The 22,322-nt window shown below is 48.2% G+C and overlaps 1 protein-coding gene across 1 annotated transcript; it reads right to left on the bottom strand.

Annotated features, from left to right (window-relative positions):
• Nucleotides 1-4,307: 4,307 nt before the first annotated feature.
• Nucleotides 4,308-22,258, bottom strand: MAML1 (mastermind-like transcriptional coactivator 1). Its single transcript, XM_014538587.1, has 5 exons — nucleotides 22,253-22,258; nucleotides 17,567-18,979; nucleotides 13,432-13,671; nucleotides 10,877-10,973; nucleotides 4,308-7,670 (listed from the first exon to the last, which is right to left on the bottom strand). The coding sequence occupies exons 1-5, from the start codon at nucleotides 22,256-22,258 to the stop codon at nucleotides 6,691-6,693; spliced, it is 2,736 nt and encodes a 911-aa protein (XP_014394073.1). The 3' UTR covers nucleotides 4,308-6,690.
• Between the last annotated feature and the right edge of the window lie 64 nt (nucleotides 22,259-22,322).

Genomic DNA, 22,322 nt, shown 5'->3' with positions numbered 1-22,322 from the left:
AGGATGGCAGCAGACAGACAGACCCAGGATGGCAACAGACAGACAGACCCAGGAAGGCAGCAGACAGACCCAGGATGGCGGCAGAGCTTCAGAGCTTGGGAACCTCCTGGCCTTACCCCCGGGGCCTGGCTGTTCAGTGCCGCCTTTGACTATGGGAGCTACAGTGCTAACCTTAAGGTCGAGCCCGGGACAGGGAATTTTTGGTTTTATTAGCCAGATTTCTTTTTATCGGCTTGTAATATAAGAAGCCCAAGTTTAAGCCTCCCTAAGTATTTAAAATAAGTGTATGGTATCTCATCAAGTGGAAGTACTGCACTTACTTAACCGACCCTCTGGCAGCCATGGAGACTGCCCCAGGTTTTTGCAGCTGTAAGGCCTGTGCTATAATCTTTCTCTGCAGCCATAATTGTATGCAAGGATGGCTTCTCAGAATTGGAATTGCTGGATTGGACAGATGGCATGAACATTTTAAGGAACCTGATACCTTTTATAAATTTTCTTCCCACAGAAAGCTGTACGGCAGCCTGCCTCAGCGCACTGCAGCCAGCCCGGCTCGCCTCGTCAACCTGGCGGCAGAGCAAGCTCCCTGTTCTCGTTTGCACTTCTTTGATTACTGGGGAGAGTGAACTTCCCTGAGACCCAACAATATTGACATCAGGCCAATTAACAATCCTTTAATAGCCTTTATTTTATTTACTTAATCTTTATTGCTGAAAGTATTACAATGTCCCCTTTCCCCCCATCAATCCCCTCCAGCCCACCCCTGCCCCCTACCCCAGGCCCTCACCACCCCACTGTCTGCGTCGGTGAGTTATGCATATATGCATACAAGTTCTTTGGTTGATTACCTTCCACCCACCCTCCCCCGCCTTTCCTCGGAGATTCCACACTGTTCCATGCTTCCATGTCATCAGTTTGTTATTAGATTCCATGTATGAGTGAGATCATGTGATACTTGTCTTTCTCTGACTGGCTTATTTTACTTAGCGTGATACTCTCCAGGTCCCTCCATGCTGTCTCAAAGGGTAAGAGATCCTTCTTTTTTACAGCTGCATAGTATTCCATAGTATAAATGCACCACAGCTTTTTTATCCACTCATCTACTGATGGGCTGTTTCCAGATCTTAGCTATTGGAAATTGTGCTGCTATGAACATAGGGGTGCATACATTCTTTCTGATGGGTGTTTTGGGATTCTTAGGATATATTCCTACAAGTGGGATCACTGGGTCAAATGGAGTTCCATATTTAATTTCTTTTTAGTAAGTTACTTTAAAAAATATACATTTTATTGATTTTTTACAGAGAGGAAGAGAGAGGGATAGAGAGCTAGAAACATTGATGAGAGAGAAGCATCAATCAGCTGCCTCCTGCACACCCCCTATTGGGGATGTGCCTGCAACCAAGGTACATGCCCTTGACGGGAATCGAACCTGGGACCCTTCAGTCCCCAGGCCAACGCTCTATCCACTGAGCCAAACGGGCTAGGGCCATATTTAATTTTTTTGAGGAAACTCCACAATGTTTTCCATAGTGGCTGCACTAACCGTGACTGCATTCCCACCAGCAGTGCACAGGGTTCCCTATAACGGCCTTTAAATGTTCAAGTGAGTGCGTCTCCCGCTTTAAGGTCAGAAGCTTAGGAATGTTAAGCTGTGCGAGGAAGGCTGAGCCCCAGGACTCCTGGCTGTCAGCCACGGTGGGAAGGCCGAGGGGAAGTTCTTGAAGGAAATTTAAAGTGCTGCTCCAGTGAACATACAGATGGTAAGAAAGTGAAACTCTTATTGCGAATGTGGAAAAGTTTAGTGGTGTTGATGGCTCAAACCAGCCACAGCCTTCCCTTAAGCCAGGGCTGGGGAATGTCTGGCCCGGCCAAGGCGTGAGGGGTGAGTTCATTAAATGTCTGACCAAACACAGCAGGCTCATTTCTAAGTTGGTAATTGCCTGTGGCCCACGAGTGTTATAAATACCCAAATGGCCCTTGGCAGAAAGAAGGCTCATCCTCCTTACAACAGAGCCTAACCCAGAGCCAGGCCCAGCTCTGAGAGGTGAGAAGCGGAAGAAAACTTGAAGCAGCAGGTCTGAAAGGACTGACTCCAATTTTGGAAAAAATTCTACTCTGAGTCTAACGCTATCAAACAGCATCACATGTTACAGAGAAATCATTCAGGAGAGGAAGAGGCCATCTGAGCAGATAACTTCATTGTCGTCTTATTTTGAAGAACTGCCACCCTGATCAGTCAATAGCCATCAACAGTGAGGCAAAAACTGTCGCCAGCAGAAAGATTATGACATTTTTTAGCAATAAAGTATTTTTAAATTAAACACATTGCTTTTTAAATTTATTATTTTAAAATATATTTTATTGATGTTAGAGAGGAAGGGAGAGGGAGAGAGCAATAGAAACATCAATGATGAGAGAGAATCATTGATTGGCTGCCTCCTGCACACTCCCTACTGGGGACTGACCCTGCAACCCAGGCATGTGCCCCTTGGCTGGAATGGAACCTGAGACCCTTCAGTCCGCAGGCCGACGCTTTATCCATTGAGCCAAACCAGCTAGAGCTAATTTATTATTTTTACAATATATTTTTATTGATTTGAGAGGGAGAGGGAGAGATAGAAGCATCAGTTCCAGCCCTGCCTACGAATGGAACCGTGACCTCCTGGTTGATAGGTCGATGCTCAACCACTGAGCCGTGCCGGCTGGGCTGTTTCGTTTGTTTTTGTTTTTAAGACATAATGTGACTGTACACTTAGGCTATAGTATAGTTTACGTAAGCATAACTTTTATGTGCACTGGGAAACCAAAAAATTCATGTGACTGTTGTACGGAGTTATTAACTTTATTGAGGTGAGGTAGTCTAGAACCAAACCTGCAACATCTATAATGTATGGCTGTGAAACATTTGAACTATTAAGACCTAAAGTATCTGGCTCTAGCTGGTTTGGCTCAGTGGATAGAGCCCAAGGACTGAAGGGTCCTGGGTTCGATTCTGGTCAAGGGAACCTTCGTTGCAGGTTCCCCAGCCCTGGTGGGGGTGCAGGAGGCAACTAATTGATGTGTCTCTCACATTGATGTTTCCCTCTGTCTCTTCCTCTCCCTTCCACTCTCTCTAAAAATCAATGGAAAAATATCCTCAGGTGAGGATTAAGAAAAAAAATAGAAAAAGAAAGAAAGAAAAGACTGGTCCAACTGTTAGAGTAAAAGCTAGGAAAATCCTAGGACAAGCAGAATAGGGACCCTGAGACTGATAGTTAAACAGTAGTTTGTGCCCACCTAGTAAATCCTATAACCAAGAACACTTAAGAGTAAGTGGTTTGTGCCTGGCCAGTGTGGTTGAGCGTTAACTCATGAACCAAGAGGTCCCAGGTTCAATTCCTGGCCAGGGCACATGCCTGGGTTGTGGGCTTGATCCCCAGTAGGGGGCATGCAGGAGGCAGCCAATCGATGTTTCTCTCATCAATCTTTCCATCTATCTCCCTTTCTCTCTCTCTTAAAAAAAAAAAAAAAAAAGTAAATGGTTTGCACTTCTCCTCCCCAACCAGAGGGCAAATAGCTTAAATCCTCTCCACAGGGAGACAGATAACAGAAATCCAATTAAGTGCCATTAGCTAACCACACCAAAAGACAGACACATTATGCGCATAAGGCTGATGAATATTCTATCAATCCATCCCGAAGACCTCCCCTAAGTGCCCAGCCTTTAAACCCCTGAAAACGAAGGTCCCAGTGGGCTCTCTCCTCCAGGAGCACACCGAGCCATTCCCTTTCCTCCTCCTTCCCTCACAGGCACGTACACCCTAGTCTCCAAGGGACGACATGAAGCTTGCAACCAGGGGAGCAATGGGCAGCGGCAGCTTAGCCCGGGCCAACCCCCTGAGCCTGTCCGTCTCCAAGGCCCCCTTTTCTCTGACTTCCCAGCCCAGGTTCTGCTGCTGCTTCTATGCCCTGCCTTGCTTCACTCTCCGAGGTATATTTTGCTTTAATCAATTCTTGTTTGCTTTTCTACACTTTGTCTCTTGATTGAAATCTTTCCCTCAAGAAGATAAGAATGGAGGTCTTCCCTCACAATAGACATGAAGACATGGGAGAGCCCGAGTGACGTCAGTTCTAATTTCATATCTACCTTCAAATACCAGAAGTTACTCTGAGGTAAACCAAACCAAACCCCCGCCCCTATGCTCAGTAAGAAAACAGTGAAATCACAAAAGAAAACCAGCTACCCAACAAAGCAGTCACGGCCCACACCACTGCCCACCCTGCAGGCACTGCCATGTTAAGTCAATACACAGGCAGTTTCCATTCTAGCAAAATACTTTTATTATTTTATAATGATAAAACGAGAGCCAGGATTTCTTTTTGGTGTATACCAGAGTTAAGGGAAGTAGAAGAATAAGGGGATTAATAGGATTTTTATGTACTTTGATGACAATAAAAAGTTAATACCAATTGTTTGTCATAAAACTTATCATAGCTCCCCAGAACACATATATAAAGAATCATAGTTTAAAAATCTATAAAAGTAAAAAATATACAGTCAGAAGCTCTAACACTTATTCCATCTTTAATATAAAATTGTAAACATTTATTTACACAAAGCAAATGTGTTTAACAAAAGTCCGAGCACCCTTTTGAGTCATGGCTCCTGGAAGATGGGGGGAGGGAGTTTGCACTGCAGCGGAGTCCTCTCCTCCCCAGCTACCCAAAAACCAGGTTCATAAATAAAGCCGGGCAGCTCCCTGGGGGGACCCCAAGCATCACATTTTATTGCTCTGACACTACAGCAGTGAGAAGCCTGCTGTCTATCTAGGTGGCCCAGGACTAAGGCTGGGGCAGCCTCCCCCGGAGGGAGGTGGAGTGCCCTGGGGACAGAGGTGAGCAGCAGCCAGAGGGAGACCAGAGAGGAACAAGGGCCCATCATTAGCCTTCACCCACTATTTTTGGTAGAAAACCTGCTGAAGTCACCCTCTTCCCCTTCAAACTGGGGAACTAACTCAGAGGGTGGAGTCTTCACTGGCTCTATGATTCACTCATTGCCTTCTTCAAAAGCTAAATTCAGCATCAGGGAAAGGCAGGGAGGGCAGTTAAAGGGGAAATGGCCCAACAACACCATTTGTGGTGAAAAATGGCTATTAGAGAAGAGGATCTGAGGGTCCAAGTACCCCCAGCAAGGCACGGCTGGTGCAAATCATTACCATATGTGTACAACCCGCAACCCTTCATCCCAGACACTCAGGCTGGTCGCACGAATCTGTTCCTTGGTCAGTTCTTTACGTAGGACGCTCCTTGAATGAACCATTTGGAGACTCCAGGGAAATGGAGCTGCGGTTTCTCGAGACCACTCTGCATACAGCCACTCTTCCACGGACCGCTTTCTCTCCATCACTGTGAAAGGGTCTCACCCTGTGCTGACCACTTTGCTTTCTTAAACCAAAGTGCTCTCTCCACCTTCATTTTCCACAAGCAGCCCACTCTTAGCTTAGTCAAGTCCATTCATTCACAGACCTTACGGAGAAATCCCCCTGAATCTTTAGAAAGGACGTGTTAGTGTTATAAAGCAATTACCTTTAAAAGTGCAATCATCTGACGTGGCAGTGGCAAGAGTAAGAACAAGTGGAGTTCAGGGCCTCCCTGCAGAACAGGGCATGCCTTTCGCCTTCGTTCTCCTTCCCCAAAGCGTTCCTTCTGGGGAGGGACCCGTCTCCCCGCAATGCTGGGTCTCCCTAAGGAACTGTAATGACTCTTTCCCCCTCCCATCTAGTAAACTGTTGCCTTGAGGAGGTTTTCCAGTTGGGCTGGAGAAAAAGGAAGGGCAAGTGGGGTGAAGGAAAGACATCTGTGCACAACTCAACAATGATCACCTAATACATTAAATATACGCTGTCAGAGAAACTAACTGCAGAAGGTGGGAAGGTACAACAGAAGGGGACAGAGGAATCCTAAACATCCCATTCGGCGTTGAGCCCGGGGCCTGCTGCCAGGCATGGGAGGAAGGGTTCCTCCACCAGGGTCCCCAGAAGCACGCGCTCTGGGGGAGGGGCCCTGCCATCTCGCAGCATCCTGAGCCCCTGGCGCACGCAGCCACAGACTTACTTACGGAAAAGGTTTCCAGTGACACTCCCTGAAAGCTGACCAAGAGCAAGAATAAAAAAGGCTCTTCCAAGGAAGCCCGAGGTTTCCAATGCCACCCAATCAACTCAAACCACCACCTATTCTGCTTTAAACTTTAAAAAATTTCATCTTTTACTATGCTACAAATTGCAAGTAATTCTGCTATATAGTTTCAACAAAAACTTGTCCCCAGCATTAGGGCAAGTGGAGAAATCTTGGATTAAGCCAACATGATGGCACAGATTTTTTATAAGCCTGACGTTGTGGGGTTTCACTGCTATAACTGTCGTTTTTTTGGTCATTTGGATAGAAAACCACCTGTAGAACCCTGTCCTGCTGTCCCAACACCAGGTAATGACGCCAGAAGATGGCCTGGGGCCAGCCCGACAGACCACACCGCTGGGTTGGAGTAGGGGGCTCTGCAGATCCTGGCCAGGTGGGGCCTCAGCCTCAGCCTTTGCTCTACCCACCCAGCACACCGGGCTGTGAGCTTTTGGTCCAAATAGTTGCTCATTGTTGAATATGAGAACAAAAATACAGGATGTATGAACACTGAAAACATCATAAATCCTCCCATTACTGAGGCCCCAAAAGGTCGTCCAAATCATTCATCCACTCTTCCGAAGTCCTGTTCTTCAGCAGGGAGTCGATCAGATCGGCGTCCCCAGCCATGCTGGACAGCCCGCTGCCACCCGGCTGCCCGCTATAGGCAAAGGGCAGCTCCTGGCCCGAAGTCCGCACAGGGTAGGTTTGGGTGCAGTGCAGCCCTGCCCGGCCGCCCATGGGTGGGGCAGGGCTCTGGCTGAAGGCCCCCAGGTCAGGCCCACCAGGGCTCAGGCCTGGCAAGCCCTGTTGTGGGGCTCCCTGGGGAGGTGCTGGGGCGGGGGCACTGGTCCTCTGCTGCGCACTCACGGGAGTCAACATGGGCCCCGCTGCAGCTGCTGAGCTCATGGGGGCCATGGGCCTACTGGGCATCGTCTGGGAGAACTGAGAGCTGGACATTTTCAGGTGGGCCTGCTGCATGTGGAAACTGGAGGCTGCCGTGAACGGGCTTATGGTGTTGCTTCCTGGGGTCTGGCCACTCAGGTTCGGCATTCCCTGATGTTGCCAGGAAGGATTCTGGCCTCCCATGGCTGCCGACACCCTTGGGACCTGTGGCTTAGTTAAACCAGAGTTCAGGGTCCCCTTATTGTGCTGCTGGGAGAGGCCAGAGCTCCCCAGAGAGTTCTGTCCATAGGCAGCTGAGACGGAGGTGTTCTGGCCCATGTTGGTCTGCCGTGGAATGTGGGCATGTCCATTGGTGGCCTGTGGTGGGGGCTGGGCAACTATCTGGGTTATGCCAGAGGCCATGCCATAGAGGCTGCCCTGCGGCATGCTCTGGGAGCCAGTGAACTGAACGACACCCCGATCCTGCTGGCCTGAGTTGGAGGAGAGAGAGGAACCTGACGAGTGTCCAGGGCCCATTGGCATCAGATTCCCGGCCTGAGGGAATCCTCGAGGACAGCTGGAGTTCGACGGACCCAAGTTGTTCATGCCAGGCACGGCGGCAGAAGAGCCTGGAAGACAGAGAAGATTCTGTCAATCAAGTTGGCATTTCTTGGCCACCAGAGAGGAGACACCTCCATGACCCGAGGTGCAGCTGCCAGCCTATGGGCACGAACAGCAGAATCAGAAATCCAATGGGACCTCAAAGGAGAGCCTGTGGCCAGGGGCAGCGTCTGCAGCAATGAGGAGATCCAGACAGGTGCAGAGGAAGGGCAAAGCCAGGACAGAGAAGCCAGTGGACTTGACTGGCTCACCCTCCGAGGCCCACCAATCTCTGCTCTGTGCAGGCCCTATGCTGGGCACTGGGGGCTCCAAGGATCCACCTCAGGACCTGCCTTTGGGAGGTGAAGACTCCATGTGCTGTGACAGGGTTACAACAAAGGCCAGGCAGCGGGCTGTGGGAGCACAGGGGATGAAAGCTCAATGCCTGGGAGACTTGGGGAAGGCTTCAGAGAGATGGTGACGAATATGTTGGATTTTAAAAGGGTAGACATGCCTGACTGGTGTGGCTCAGTGGTTGAGTGTCAACATATGAATCAGGCCCTAGCTGGTTTAGCTCAGTGGATAGAGCGTCAGCCTGTGGACTGAAGGGTCCCCGGGTTCAATTCTGGTCAAGGGCACATGCCAGGTTGCAGGCTCGATCCCCAGTAGGGGACATGCAGGAAGCAGCTGATCAGTGATTCTCTCTTATCTTTGATGTTTTTGTCTCTCTCTCCCTTCCTCTCTGAAATCAATTAAAAATATATTAAAAAAAACCAAAAATATGAATCAGGAGACTGCAGTTAGATTCCCAGTCAGGGCACATGCCCGGGTTGGGGGATTTGATCCCCAGTAGGGGGTGTGCAGAAGGCAGCCGATCACTGATTCTTTCTCATCACTGATGTTTCTCTCTCCCTCCCTCTCTCCCTTCCTCTCTGAAATCAATAAAAAAATTTAAAAAAGTTCTACTGCTAAGCAAAGTAAATACTCATCTATTAAAAAAAAAAGGGGGGTAGACAGAAGTTTAGCAGTTTGGAGAAACAGTATTCTAGAAATAGAGAAGAGTGTATGCAAAGGTATGAAGTTATGAAAGGCAGGCTGTGTGGGGAAGTCTGTGGCTGGGCTGTGGCGAAAGTATCCAGCTGGTTAGAGACAAAACTGAAGAGACAGCCTCAGCCAGATTCAGAAGAGCTGTGGCTGCCATGGGAAGGGCAGGGCTGCAAAGCCAAAAGGTAACTGGATTGTGACTGTGGTTTAGACCCTGCTGGGCAGCTGTTAAAATCACTTAGGTGAGGGGTGCACACAAATGTGCCCCCCCCCCTTCCCTCTTCCCTACCCCCTCAGGGGTGACAGAATGCTTGAGCTTATTCTTCACGGCATAGACCCTCAGGGAACAGAGCAGTCTAGACTGCAATCAGCAGGCATTTATAGAGCACCTGCTCTGTGGTGGGCGCTGTCCTGAGGAGACAGCAAGAAATGTGACAGACAGGTTCTGTCCTTTGTCCTCAGGGAACTTGCTGTCTGGACCTCTGCCCTAAGCAATGGATTCATGGTGACAACACTAACTGAGGCGGGTTTTTGTGGGCAGGAGAGCGACTGTTCAGGGGTTGGCCTTACCTGAGCACCTTGTTGCTCCTCTCACTCTCTCCACTTGCACCTAACTAAAAACTGGGTGGAGGAAGAAAGTCTATTTCACGCCCACTGACAGCCCACATCAACAACAGATGGGATGAAGGCAGGAAAGCTGGCTAAGACCCAGGCTTCTGCGATGCCTGCTGACCTCAACTCCTCAGTCCTGGTCAATGCACATAAAACTCCCCTGGGCTCTTCCAGAATGCACAGCTGTGGTCCGTTTCTCTGGGACACTACAGTAAGAGTCACTGACCAAGAAAAGGACAGGTTTTGAAGATATTCCGAGAAGAGCAGACCACATTTCCTTGCATCTGTCAACTGGCATCTCTATGTATTTCTAGAGTGACAGCCTGAGCAGTGGCAGCCAGGTTCCCTTGCACATCTGACACTTGACAGCTGAGACCCCTCAGAGTGCTTCCTTCCTTTCCTGGTCAGCTGTCCAGGGCTGATGCTGCCACTTGTGTCATCAAAGTGAGCAGAAAGGAAAAAAGAAGCAAAGCCCACACAAGTGCATTAAGTGTCTCCTTATCTGGAAACTTGGAGAGGTCACTTTGCTGAAGCAAAGAACTTTCTTAAGAATTACAGAAATGGTGCCAGAAGATGGTTCGACTTTGGATGGTGGGCACACAGTGCAATATCTAGGTAACATATCATAGAAATGTACACCTGACACCTATATGATCCTATAAACTAATGTCACCCCAATATCCTATATAATAAAAGCCTATTATGCTAAGTGTCCAGTCATCTACTCAACCAATCAAAGCGTAATAGGCTAATGATATGCTAAGGCCACTCAACCGCTCGCTATGACGTGCACTGACCACCAGGGGGCAGATGCTCAGCTTGCTGCTGGGGTCGGCCCATCAGGACTGAGTGAGATGGGCCAGACATGCCCTGGAGCCCTCCTGTGGTCCCTCCCCGGCCCGATCGTGCACCAGTGGGGTCCCTCGGCTTGGCCTGCACCTCTTGCAATCCGGGACTCCTTGGGGGATGACGGAGAGCCGGTTTCAGCCCGATCCCCCAGGCCACTCCCCTCGGGAGGGTGCCAGACGCAGGGCTCACAGCTGACAAGCGCTGCCGTGGCAGTGCCAGCCTCTCCTGATCGGGACTGATTGGGAACGAGCCCACAGCAGGCACAGTGGGGCCAGGATGAGCGGGAGCAGCAGGTAGGAGCTGCAGGCGGCGTTGGACTGTGGGTTCCGGCCCGATCCCCACAGGCTACCCAGAGGGGGTCCCACACGTGCACAAATTTGTGCACTGGGTCTCTAGTATTTAATAAAATTAAAAGAATTACAGAAGCCATTTCCTACTGATAAGGTATCTTCCAACTAGACATGATTTTGCTTCAAAAGATTGTATAGCCAGGGACACAGCCAAAGTACTTAGCCGAAGTGGTCTGCCTCTCTGACCCTCTTCTGGCCCACAGGGTGACTAGAAAGCAGGCTCCGTAGGCAGACTGAAGTTTATATGAGCAAAGTAAACTCATAAAGCACTTAGCAGAAAGCTAGGCAGACAGCAGGAACTCAGCACGAGTGGAAGAGACCACCTGCCCTGGGCATGCCTACCTCCCCTGCCCCACTCCATCACCCAGATGCCCCCTCACCTGTGAACTGCCCAACTTGCTGTGGGAAGGTGCTCTGTGTCGGATCTTGGTACTGGGGTGGTGGGCGGGTCAGATGGCGCTGAAACTGCTGTTTCTCCTAGAAAATTCCAAGAACAGAACAAAGTAAGACCCACATAAAAGAAAAACAGTGTTAGATCAGAGAAAAGAAAACTGTCCAGACTTGTTACTCACAGACTCCTGAGGACTATCTCATATAATGCTCACAATCTCATTTTGGGGATTTTTAATAAACACTATGAGGCCTAGCCGGTTTTCTCAGTGGTTAGAGCATTGACCCACAGACTGAAGGGTCACGGGTTCAATTCCAGTCAAAGGCATATATCTCAGTTGCAGGCTCGATTCCCTGGTGGGGCTCATGTAGGAGGCAACCGATCAATATGCCTCTCTCTGTCTCTCCCCTCTCTTCCACTCTCTCTGGAAAAATCAATGGGAAAAAAATATCCTCAGATGAGGATTAAAAACAAACAAACAAACAAACAAACAAAATCACTCTGAAGCACAAGGATGGGGCTGAGCTAAGGAGCAATAATTAAAAAAAGGAAAGGTGAGTTTTTAAAAAAGGAGGGCAGATCAGGAAGATACAAATCAAAAAAGCCACATGGTATACCACTGCACAGGCACTAGATGGCTAGAATAACAAAGACAAGTGTGGGGAAGATGTGGAGAAACCGGCACCTTCATATACTCTGTGGGCATGTAAAATGGTGTAGCTACTTTGTAGAACAGTCTGGCAATTCTTCAAAAGGTAAACACAAGAGTTACCATAGGACCCAGCAATTCCATCCCTAGATATACACTCAGAGAGCTGAAAACCTATGTCCACAAAAAGTTCAGGAAACAACCCAACTGTACCAACAGATAAACTGAGCCATAAAATATGACATATTCATACAACAAAATATTATTCAGTCATAAAAAGCAGGAAAATAATGATACATTCTACAACAAGGTTGAACCTTGAATCCTCTTACATGAAATATTCACAAATAGGAAAAACTATAGAGACAGAAAGTAGATTAGTGGTTGCCTAGGCCTGGAAGATGGGGGAAATAACTTTTAATGAATTTAGGGTTTAGGGTTTCTTTTTTAAAAAATATATTATTGCCCTAGCCGGTTTGGCTCAGTGGATAGAGTGCCGGCCTGCAAACTGAAAGGTCCCAGGTTCGATTCTGGTCAAGGGCACATGCCCGGGTTGTGGGCTCGATTCCCAGTGGGGGACTTGCAGGAGGCAGCCAATCAATGATTCTCTCTCATCATGGATGTTTCTATCTCTCTGTCCCTCTTCCTTCCTCTCTGAAATCAATCAAAATATACTTAAAAAAATATATTCTGAAAAAAAATAAAAAATATATTATTATTGATTTCAGAGAGGAAGGGAGAGGGAGAGAAAGATAGAAACATCAGTGATGAGAATCATTGATTGGCTGCCTCCTGCACATCCCACAACCCCGGCACATGCCCTGATCAGGAATCACACCATGATCTCTTGGTTCATAGGTTGATGCTCAACCATTGAGCCATGCCAGCTGGGTAGGTTTTCTTTTTAGGTGATAAAATGTTCCAAAACTATAGTGATTATTGCATAACTCCGAATATACTAAAAACTATGGAATTATTCACTTTAAATGGGTTGCTTGTGTGTCATGTATAAAGCTGTTATTTAAAAAACAGCAGAACCGAGGTAGTGATGTGGGTTTCAAAGTCATTCTCAATCAACTTGAACTACTGGATGGCTAGTTCTTCTCTTATGTTCTTTTTTTTTTTTTTTTTAAATCCTCATCTGAGCATATTTTTCCATTTATTTTTAGAGAGTGGAAGGAAGGAGGAGGGAGAGAGAGAGAGAAAAAAACATTGACTGGCTGACTCCCGCACATGCCCCGACCAGGGCCAGGGAGGAAACTGCAACCAAGGTACGTGCCCTTGACTGGGAATCGAATCTGCAACGCTTTGATCTGTGGGCTGATGTTCTAACCATTGAACAACCCAGCCAGGGCTTCTCTTAAGTCTTAAAGATGTCATTTAAAATCCTGAGAACCTTGGCACCTTCACATTTTACTTGGTGACCAAGTGGATGAACTGTAGGACTTAGAGGGAGCTTGTTGGTCCCGACTCTACAACCCCAGGACCTCAGGCAGGTCTTCACTTCCCTGCTTCACACTCTTGACCTATCACAAACTCTACATTTACAACCAAGCTTGGCCCACAGTAAACTGACGGACTGGGAAGCTCAGTGCATTGGCAGCTGCCGACAAAGGATATGGAAAACTGTCCCAAACACATATAGTTTTAGCCACAGGTTCTGCCTTCATTAATCCCCACTAAATGACATAAAAGCTGCTTCTGACACAGGCCACCACTGTCTGAGAAATGCCACTCACAGAAAGGGGTTTAAAAGGGCAAAGCACTCTAATACCAAACATGCACCGAGCACATTCACATGGCACCCCGCTGAGCTCGTGGCCACTGCGGTGCCTTGGGAGGCAGGATGAGATGTGGGGGAGAGGAGGGGACGGTTTTCTCCCACTTTTCTTTACCTGCTCTGCCAGAAGGTGCTGCTGTCTTTGCAAAAACTGCTGTTGGTGCAAATGCTTTTGCTGCTGCTCCCTCTGTTTTTGTTGATCCAAAAGCAACTGATGCTGCTTCATTACAGCTGCCTGCTGCTGGCCACTGAGATAGGGGGTGCTGCTGTGAGTGCTGGCCGCTGACACAGTGGGCGGCTGGGTCCCCACGCTGGAGGCCTGGGCTGGCACAGGGACGCTGGGAGGGTTCTGCTCCTGTCAACACAGAGAAGGGGGTTCCCGAGTCAGGTGGGACACGGTAAAGTCTGTAAGCCCTGATCAGAACAGAGGAGCTCCATCTGATGCGAGCCTAGCTCCCTGCAGATGACTACAGTGCAGCCACCCTACAGGGCTGGGCCGGAGACCAAGAGAGCAAACACCTGAGTCTCCAGGCCCAGTAATGAACAGTTACTAGCAGCTTGCTAGCTTTGCTTCCTATGATTTGCCAGGGGCAAGGGTGTGATTTCACACTTAAGCGCATAGGTTTGCAATAGCTTCTGTAAGCAAGTATAGCTTATATATCTTTACTCACCGGGATGCACAAGTGCAGGTGGGCCCCAAAGAGGAGCGCTCAGAGGGGCTTTGGGTGAGGGAGACACACCATATTCTGGGTTTGCAAACCTTGGGTTACTGGGGATGGGGCTGTCCCTGAACTGCCCGGAATTGTTTTGTCTGCCCACTTATATACAACATTTTTCTGGGAAGAGACTGCTTGGATTTTGTCAAATACTTATGCTTAAAAAATACTAAGTATTGATGAGAACTTTAATGAATATTTTCAATTAATACATGGACCAAAAGTGAAAGTCATGTCAAAGATTATCACAATGTTATTGCAACATCACTACTTACATTTTAAAATAAAGAGGGGAAATTTAACTCAAAAAAGGAAAAGGGCAAAAAGCAATTATTATTTAGACAAGTTCAACTTCTTGAGCTCCCTTCTAGTTCTTATTCATTTGTATACGTAATCTGTACAAGGTTCTATCTTAGAGCAGACAGATTCTGATGTAACTTCCTCACCCCAACCTGCAGAAGCTCACAGGCTACAAGGGCGCTTTGTGAGGTGCAAAGTGCTACTAAGATGGCAGTCATCACTGTGCCACTCTTTCTTTCTTTTTTTAAAAAATATATTTTATTGATTTTTTACAGAGAGGAAGGGAGAAGGATAGAGAGTTAGAAACACCGATGAGAGAGAAACATCGATCAGCTGCCTCCTGCACACCCACCACTGGGGATGTGCCCGCAACCAAGGTACATGCCCTTGACTGGAATCGAACCTGGGATCCTTGAGTCCGCAGGCCGACGCTCTATCCACTGAGCCAAATCGGTTAGGGCGCCACTCTTTCTTAAGGTTGCTGCTTGCTAGTGGCTATGCAGCAGTTTAATGGCTGACATAAGTGGAAGTTTCAACATTTACACATGCATGCTCCTGTTGAAAGATGCTTAAACTGCTTCTAGTTTTGGGCTATCAGATATAAACATGCAATGGATATCTGGTATATAACTTTCTCTTTTGGGGGATTAGTTTTTGCAGGTTTATAATGTGCCAATGCTTATGAATATTTTTATGGCTTATGAAAAATACATAATGACAAAATTACTTTCCAAAAGCACTGTGCCTAGTGAGCACGTCAGTCTCTTCATGCTATTACCAGCTACAAATACACAAAGGCACACATAAAGGTATTCACTGCAGGCTTGCTTACAGTAGTGAACAGGAGACAATGCACGTTACACAACTGTTGTCACAAACTGTTAAAAAGTTTCAATGGGTCTGATGTGCAGATGTGGAAAACAGCCCAGGACACACTGTGGAGCAGGGGTCCTCAAACTATGGTCCGCGGGCCACATGCAAATACAAATATTGTATTTGTTCTCGTTTTGTTTTTTTACTTCAAAATAAGATATGTGCAGTGTGCATAGGAATTTGTTCATAGTTGTTTTTTTTAAACTATAGTCCGGCCCTCCAACGGTCTGAGGGACAGTGAACTGGCCCCGTTTAAAAAGTTTGAGGACCCCTGCTGTGGAGTGAGCAAAGGAAGTGTGCGCAACCTGTCTTGGAGGAAGCCAGGGACATCTGTTACTGTCTGAGGTCCAGCCATCAGAAGGCTTCCAGAGAGGAGGCATCTTAGAACATAGCTGAGCAGAGCAGAAAGGTAAATCATGACCATGACAGCACTGGCACATGACCATCCTCCCCCACAGAGCCAGGTGGTTCTGCTAGGCTTGTGCATAAGGACTAAAGAACCATGGAACTCAGAGATGTTAGAAAGCAGCACTCACCTAAAAGGTTATAAGCTTACTAAAACTTAATAAAATATTTTGAACAAAGAGATCTGAAAAGTGGTTAAAAAGAAGAAGCCTCTAAGAAGCACATTAAGGCTGAACTTTACCTGCAAAATCCAGCCACAAATTACTTTGTGTAGCATAAAAGAAACACAAGACTAAGTGCAGGTGATTCCTCAAAAATGTGTATAGTTAAAACCAAAGGAATTTTACCCTATTTTTGTTTATTAAGACTCAACCCAGGCCCGGCCAGGGCACATGCCCAGGTTGTGGAGCCGATCCCCAGTGGGAGTTGTGCAGGAAACAGCCAATCAATGATTCCTTTCATCATTGATGTTTCTATCTCTCTGTCCCTCTCCCTTCCTCTCTGAAATCAATAAAAAAATATATTTTAAAAAAATATAAAAAGACTCAACCTAGGTTTGCTTGATCAATTTTCACTCCCAAGGAGTCTAAGTGATAGGGGAGAGGGCATGTAATAGGAATAGGATCACAGCTGTTTAATGATTATTCACCTTACTGACTATAGATAAGAGGTTTTCTTACAGACCCTGGGAAATGAGGATGTGCTGCAAGAAGAAAAACAGAGCTGTAAAAAGATGAGACACCTTGGGGCCCAGATGGGGCCATTGCTCAGAAAAGAAAATGCATTTTGAGAACAAAGGACAGGATGAGATTTGATTTTGTTGCTCTGCCTGGACCCTGGCCCCCCTCCGGGAATTTGCCTCAGGAATGCTGACCATTCTCTAGTCCCAGGAACTGGCAGGAGCTGAGTTTTAACACCATTGAAAATTAACTACCTTGTCATGGGATTTTTAAGACCCTGGAAGGAGACACATGGACCACAGACCCTGCAGCCCTTATCCTGCCCCTTCCCCTTGGCATGAAGCTTTCTTCCTTATCTACACTAATAAAAGGGTAATATGCTAATTAGACCGGGAGACCTTCCGGAGGTCCTTTCAGACAAAGCCATGGTGGTGGGGACGAGGCAGAGGTGGTTAGGAGCAATCAGGCCAGGAGGGAAGGGCAGTTGGGGGTGATCAGGCCAGTGGGGGGAGGGCATTTTGGGGCAATCAGGCCGGCAAGGGGGGCAGTTGGGGGCGAGAAGGCTGGGGGGGGGCAGTTGGGGGCAAGCAGGCCAACAGGCAGAGTGGTTAGGGGCGATCTGGCAGGCAGGTAGGTGAGCGGTTAGGAGCCAACGGTCCCAGATTGCGAGAGGGATGTCCGACCCCGAGGGGTCCCAGCCAGATTGGAGAGGGTGCAGGCCGGGCTGAGGGACACCCCCCCTCCCCCCTGCATGAATTTTGTGCACTGGGCCACTAGTCCCTATATAATCAGCCGGCTGGTAGGAGGGGTTAGAGAATTTACAGGGTGACCTGCTGCTCTCTCCATACTGCTGGCATATTGGAATAAACACTCATATATTAGGGGTGGGCAAACTTTTTGACTCGAGGGCCACAATGGGTTCTTAAACTGGACCGGAGGGCCGGAACAAAAGCATGGATGGAGTGTTTGTGTGAACTAATATAAATTCAAAGTAAACATCATTACATAAAAGGGTACGGTCTTTTTTTTTTTTTAGTTTTATTCATTTCAAACGGGACGCATCCGGCCCGCGGGTCGTAGTTTGCCCACGGCTGCTCATATATGATTCAACCCTGTCTCTGCTTAATTTGGCTCAAGTAGTGACAGGCGGCCTGGACCCATTTGGTGTCCGGGATCAAAAGGACAACCGCAGCGGCTCCCTCCCTCCTTCTCTTTGCTCCCCAGGGACCTGGTAACTTCAGGGATGCAGAGTAAGAGAGCAAAGCCATAGGCTCACCTGGCTGGGTGGAACCAGAGATCGGAAGGGCATATTTCCCTGCTTTGGTTTCATCAGAAACAAAGAGTTCTGCTCATTGCTCAGATGAGGGAGCTGCTGGGGAAGATAAGCCATCAGGGATGTCTTGCTCTGACCAACCCCAGGGCCGCCTTGCCCACAGTCTGCTTTGTAATGAGAAAGGGGCTTGGTGTTGCCATAGTCCAGCATCGACCCTTGGTTAGTCATGGCGTTCTGGCTCAAGTTACTTGGTGGCTGGTGACTCAGCAGGTTTCCATGGCTGGGCTGGAGGTAGGGGCCTCCGGGACGAGGGGCGCTCTTGTTCACATTGGGCATCATGAGCAGTTTGGAGTTGGTGAACTCTTGCTTGTAGCTGGGAGGGCTGGCAGGCTTCTCCATGGTGTAAGGAACATTTAAGGGACTGTGGGAGGAGCCCGTCTGCTGCCAGGTGGACATCTGGCCTGGTGCTGGTGCTGGGGCAGGCTGCTGTGAATTCTGGAGCATCTGCTCGCGTTTCTGCTTGGCGGCGATCTGCTGGAGCTGGTGGGCAGAGGACAGCTCTGAGGCCACTCCTGGGCCCTGGCTAGGCAGCACCACACTGGAGATGGCTCTTTGTGCATTCTGGGCCTGGGCTGATGCCGGCATCAGGTTGGGACTGGGATTTTCTGCCCTGGGCTGACCAGAGGTGTGGAACAGGGGCTGAGAGCCCCCTAGGCTGGATGAATCTGTGCTCACAGGCCCGGATGAAGGACCCATAAAGGTCTGTCCTACAGACCCAGCCCTCACTTGTGGAGAGCCTAACTGTTCTTGTTCAAAGGCTGCTGGAGAGAATTCTGTCTTAATATTAATGTCCTGTGCCAAGGGGGGCTGTGTGGCAGAACCAGAGGACTCTGGGTCCTTCTTCTCCTCAAAATCCTCAGTGAACAGATCCTTCATGTCTTCATCGGGCACCGACCTGTTCAGCTCCTCGATGAGCTCCTTCCACTCCTGCTCGTTCAGGTTGAGGTCAGGCATGAGGTTGCTTTGGGATATGGAGCCTCCGGCCCCTGTGATCATGCAAGGCAGATCATCGACAGGCTCCTGCTTCAGCTCTTTATTCAGGCTCAGAGGAAATGACTCACTGGGGTTGCTGCCTCCATTCAGGTGGAGGTGCGAATCTGCCAGACACTTCTTGTTCATGGAGTCCAGTCCCAGCGAGTGCTTCCCGCTGGCCTGCAGGGCCTCTGCACCAGGCTCCTCAGGCTGACTGAGGGGGGAGGCTGGAGGCAGGCCATTGGAAGAGACACCTACTCCCATGGGAGCCTCCCGGCGGGTCTTCTTTTGCCCAGAAAAGAGGTCTCCATAGCCATTCTGCTGACTGCCATTCTGTGGGGAGGTGGTACTATCGAGGCTCCTCTTCACCGTGTCATGGAGATGCTAAAAAACATGGAAAAGAGTGATGATGTGCACAGCAACATGTAAAAGGCCCTCTGCTTCTTATGGTGACTCAAACTAGGGACCTGCAGCCCTGCCTGCTCTCCTGATGATTTTGCCTCCCCAGTTTACACCCCCCACTCTGGGAACCCTCCTCCCATTTCCTCTCCGGGGGTTGCCTCTCCCTTTTCCGGGTCCTGGGGCCTCGCCTGAGTCAGGACCACTAACTCAGCTGTGGGAAAGCAACCCAGTTAGTCGATGGGTCAGTCCCTGGACTTTTGCAGGACACAAGCTTGATGCTGCTCAGTCATTCAGGGTGAGGGTGTGCCCACCAGTGGAACAGAGGAGAAAGAGCCAGAGGATACATATATATTCTGAGGGCATCATGTGAGTCTGGATCTAATTATACCAGAGACCAGCCATTCCCCAGCCCTATACTGGCCTTTCCACCTATGGGAACAAACACATCCCTTTTTGTGTTTAAGCTGGTTTGGCTAGGACAGGGGCCCTGGCAGCACAGGCTCTTTCTCAGGCTTGGTGCGGGCTGGCCACCAGCACAGGCTCCACCTTGTTGCACGGGCCAGTGCTAATGCCCTTCCCAGCCTTTCTAGAGCTTTGCTCAGCCCCACTCCTTTTCTCCCACTTTTATCCCACTCTCCTCCCTGCCAACCATGAGCATCTTCTAATCCCCTGCACCCAGTCACCAGCCTTCACAAACCCTATTTCTTATCAAGACCATCTGGTCACAGAAGGGTCTGTCTGCACTGATATTCTTGCTTCCCCATATCCTCAACTAAATTCATTCAACTACTCATTTATAAAGAGTCTGCCTTGTGCCAGGAACAAGTGCTATGGACTATCAAGACAAATAGGGTGGTCCCCTCTCCTCATGGGCTCCCAGTCTTCTAGGATATAGGACATGCAGGGACATGGCTACAGAATAAGATGAATGGCTTATGCAAGCAGTAGAGCTGTAAACACTCTGACAATGCAGGGGCTGGAATTTCAGGAAGTAGGATGAGGAGGAGAGAAGGTAGTAAGTGTCTTCCTACTATTTCCCCAGTCTCATTTTCAGCTGTCAGGACAGGACTCTTCCACTAACAGAGGTGCCTAAACTTAGCCTCTAAACACTGGCTGCTCCTTTACTATGTTTACTCTTGTTACATTTTTGTCCTTCACCCCCCACCCTACCTAATTCCATGGTTCCTTCCCACTGACTATACTGAGCTATTTACAAAGTTCCAAATAACAAATTTCACTATTATCTTTAAACAGATTTCAGAGGAGTCAGACAGTAGGATGTGCTGTTGTTTCCCAGCTGCAGAGAAGGGCCATAATGACCTACCACATCTGCCCTGGGAGAGAGTGCAGGAGTATCGTAACCTGGGTTCCTATCCAAGGCAACACCATGGACACCAGCTCTTAGCAGCAAACTACTCACTAGGCACTAATGCACAAGGAGTAAGAAAAAAAGAAGGGCAATTTTCTAAATCTACGAATCCCCATTCTAATGCTCCCATTCCTTCCCCGCCACTTCAAGATTTTCTTTATTTCTTACATTGCTCTAAAATCCCGGCTGAGTACTTCTTTAAATTGATATCTATGTACTTAAATTAGCTCCGAAAAACCTAGTAATGTTTGATAAATGAAACTGTAGGGAAGAGTAAGAAAACATGATTCTAAGACCAAATCTCAAGCATGCAGCCAAACCCTCCGTTTACTTTCTTTTCACTTTACTTTTTTTGTAGGTTCCTCTGCTTCATGCTGCCACCTAGTGGTGAGAGGGGGAAAGAAGCCATACTCCTAAAATGGAGCCTTTATAAGATCCATTGTTTGAAAAGTTTCCTTTGGGGATGGTAAATTTATACTCATTTAATCTGTCAGAAGGAAATCAAAACGGGTTGTTAATTTTTCTTGAATTTTTATTCTTTCTATTGTTTTCTTTTTTTAAATATATTTTTACTGATTTCAGTGAGGAAGGGAGAGGGAGAGAGAGATAGAGACATCAATGATGAGAATCATTGATTGGCTGCCTCCTGCACGTTGCCTACTGGGGACCAAGCCCGCAACCAGACATGGGCCCTTGACCGGAATTCAACCCAGGACCCTTCAGTCTGCAGGCCGATGCTCTTATTCACTGAGCCAAACCAGCTCAGTGAATAAGAAAAATCATTTGTTCCTCAGTGTCGTGTTTGGGCTGTCTGTAAACCTGCTCAGTTTTCCATTTTCCTAAGGAGGAAGATGGAAACCTAAAAGGTCAAGGCGCTTGATGAGTCAGCTGGTTGCCCCAGTTTAGAAACAGAATCCTTTTTTGCCCTAACAATTATAAAAGCTACCACTCCTTTTTTCAATATCCACATGCAAACAGATGCAGACAAGTTCCAAAGCAACAACTTAATTTTGCAATACGAATTGCATTTACCCAAAGGAAACACCAGGCCATTGTCTCAACCCCTCTCAGAACTTGACTGCAATGATGCAGATGGACAGAAAGGGAGAGGGAAAGTGGTGACCTGGCAGATTTTTAAGCCGTGTGCATATGCAGGAGTGCCTGATATGTGCAGGGCACTGCAGAGAGGCAAGGTGAGTGAACGACAGAGCCTCATCTCCAGGAATTCATAAGAGATGGGAAAATGGCCTGAACAGATTACATAAGAACGAACACAGTAATCACTTGTAAGTACACAAGACTGGCTGGCATGTACAAATGCACATGCTTGCTTCAGCATAATGTATTTCTGGGTGCTCAGCTCAGAGGTTCCTGTCTTAACTATCAAGTGGTCTCCGGGGGGAGGCCACTCCCCTGCACAGGGCTCCAGGAGGATCCAGTTCTGGGATAAAACCATCTGGTGCTTGTTTCCTTCACAAGGGGGTTTTGCTGAAGAATGCTGCATGCCTGACAGTAAACTGGAGGCCCCACATGCTCACCCGGCCAGGCTTGCAGCAATGAACCCTGAAGGCTTGATTCCCACCCTCGCCTGTGCCACCCACCATCTTCTATTCTGAAAGAGGGGCCCCCACATATCAATGCTGCTCCCAGTCAAGCTGGAGTTGCCACACGTTGTGGACATTAAATCAACATCCTGACACCCTGCTTGACCTACTAGGCTTACATAACAGTCCTCTACTTCCTCTCTTCCACCATCCACCACTGAAATTCCAGTGTGCTCTGTAGTCAAACTCCCCCAAATGATAACCCCTATACTCTTTCACTCCGAGTTAACAAACAGAGGCAGCTGGTTAAGACAAGGTGGCTCTCTCATCCGTGCTCCTTACATCCATGCTGTCAGCCACAAAGGGCAGCCACCAGTGCTCCCTGCCCCTTCTCATAGGCATTCACTTTCCC

This window comes from Myotis brandtii, unplaced genomic scaffold (genome assembly GCF_000412655.1).
Source record: "Myotis brandtii unplaced genomic scaffold, ASM41265v1 scaffold193, whole genome shotgun sequence".
Classification (NCBI taxonomy): Eukaryota; Metazoa; Chordata; class Mammalia; order Chiroptera; family Vespertilionidae; genus Myotis; species Myotis brandtii.
Note: the sequence above shows the minus strand (reverse complement) of the source record. Positions and strands in the feature narration are given on the sequence as shown.

Excerpts from the sequence above, each read along its gene's own strand:
- MAML1 (XM_014538587.1), bottom strand. Across the intron at positions 10,974-13,431 it reads AGCACCTTCTGGCAGAGCAG|GAGAAACAGCAGTTTCAGCG; the intron begins GTAAAGAAAAGT and ends GGAATTTTCTAG. Across the intron at positions 7,671-10,876 it reads GCAAGTTGGGCAGTTCACAG|GCTCTTCTGCCGCCGTGCCT; the intron begins GTGAGGGGGCAT and ends TCTGTCTTCCAG.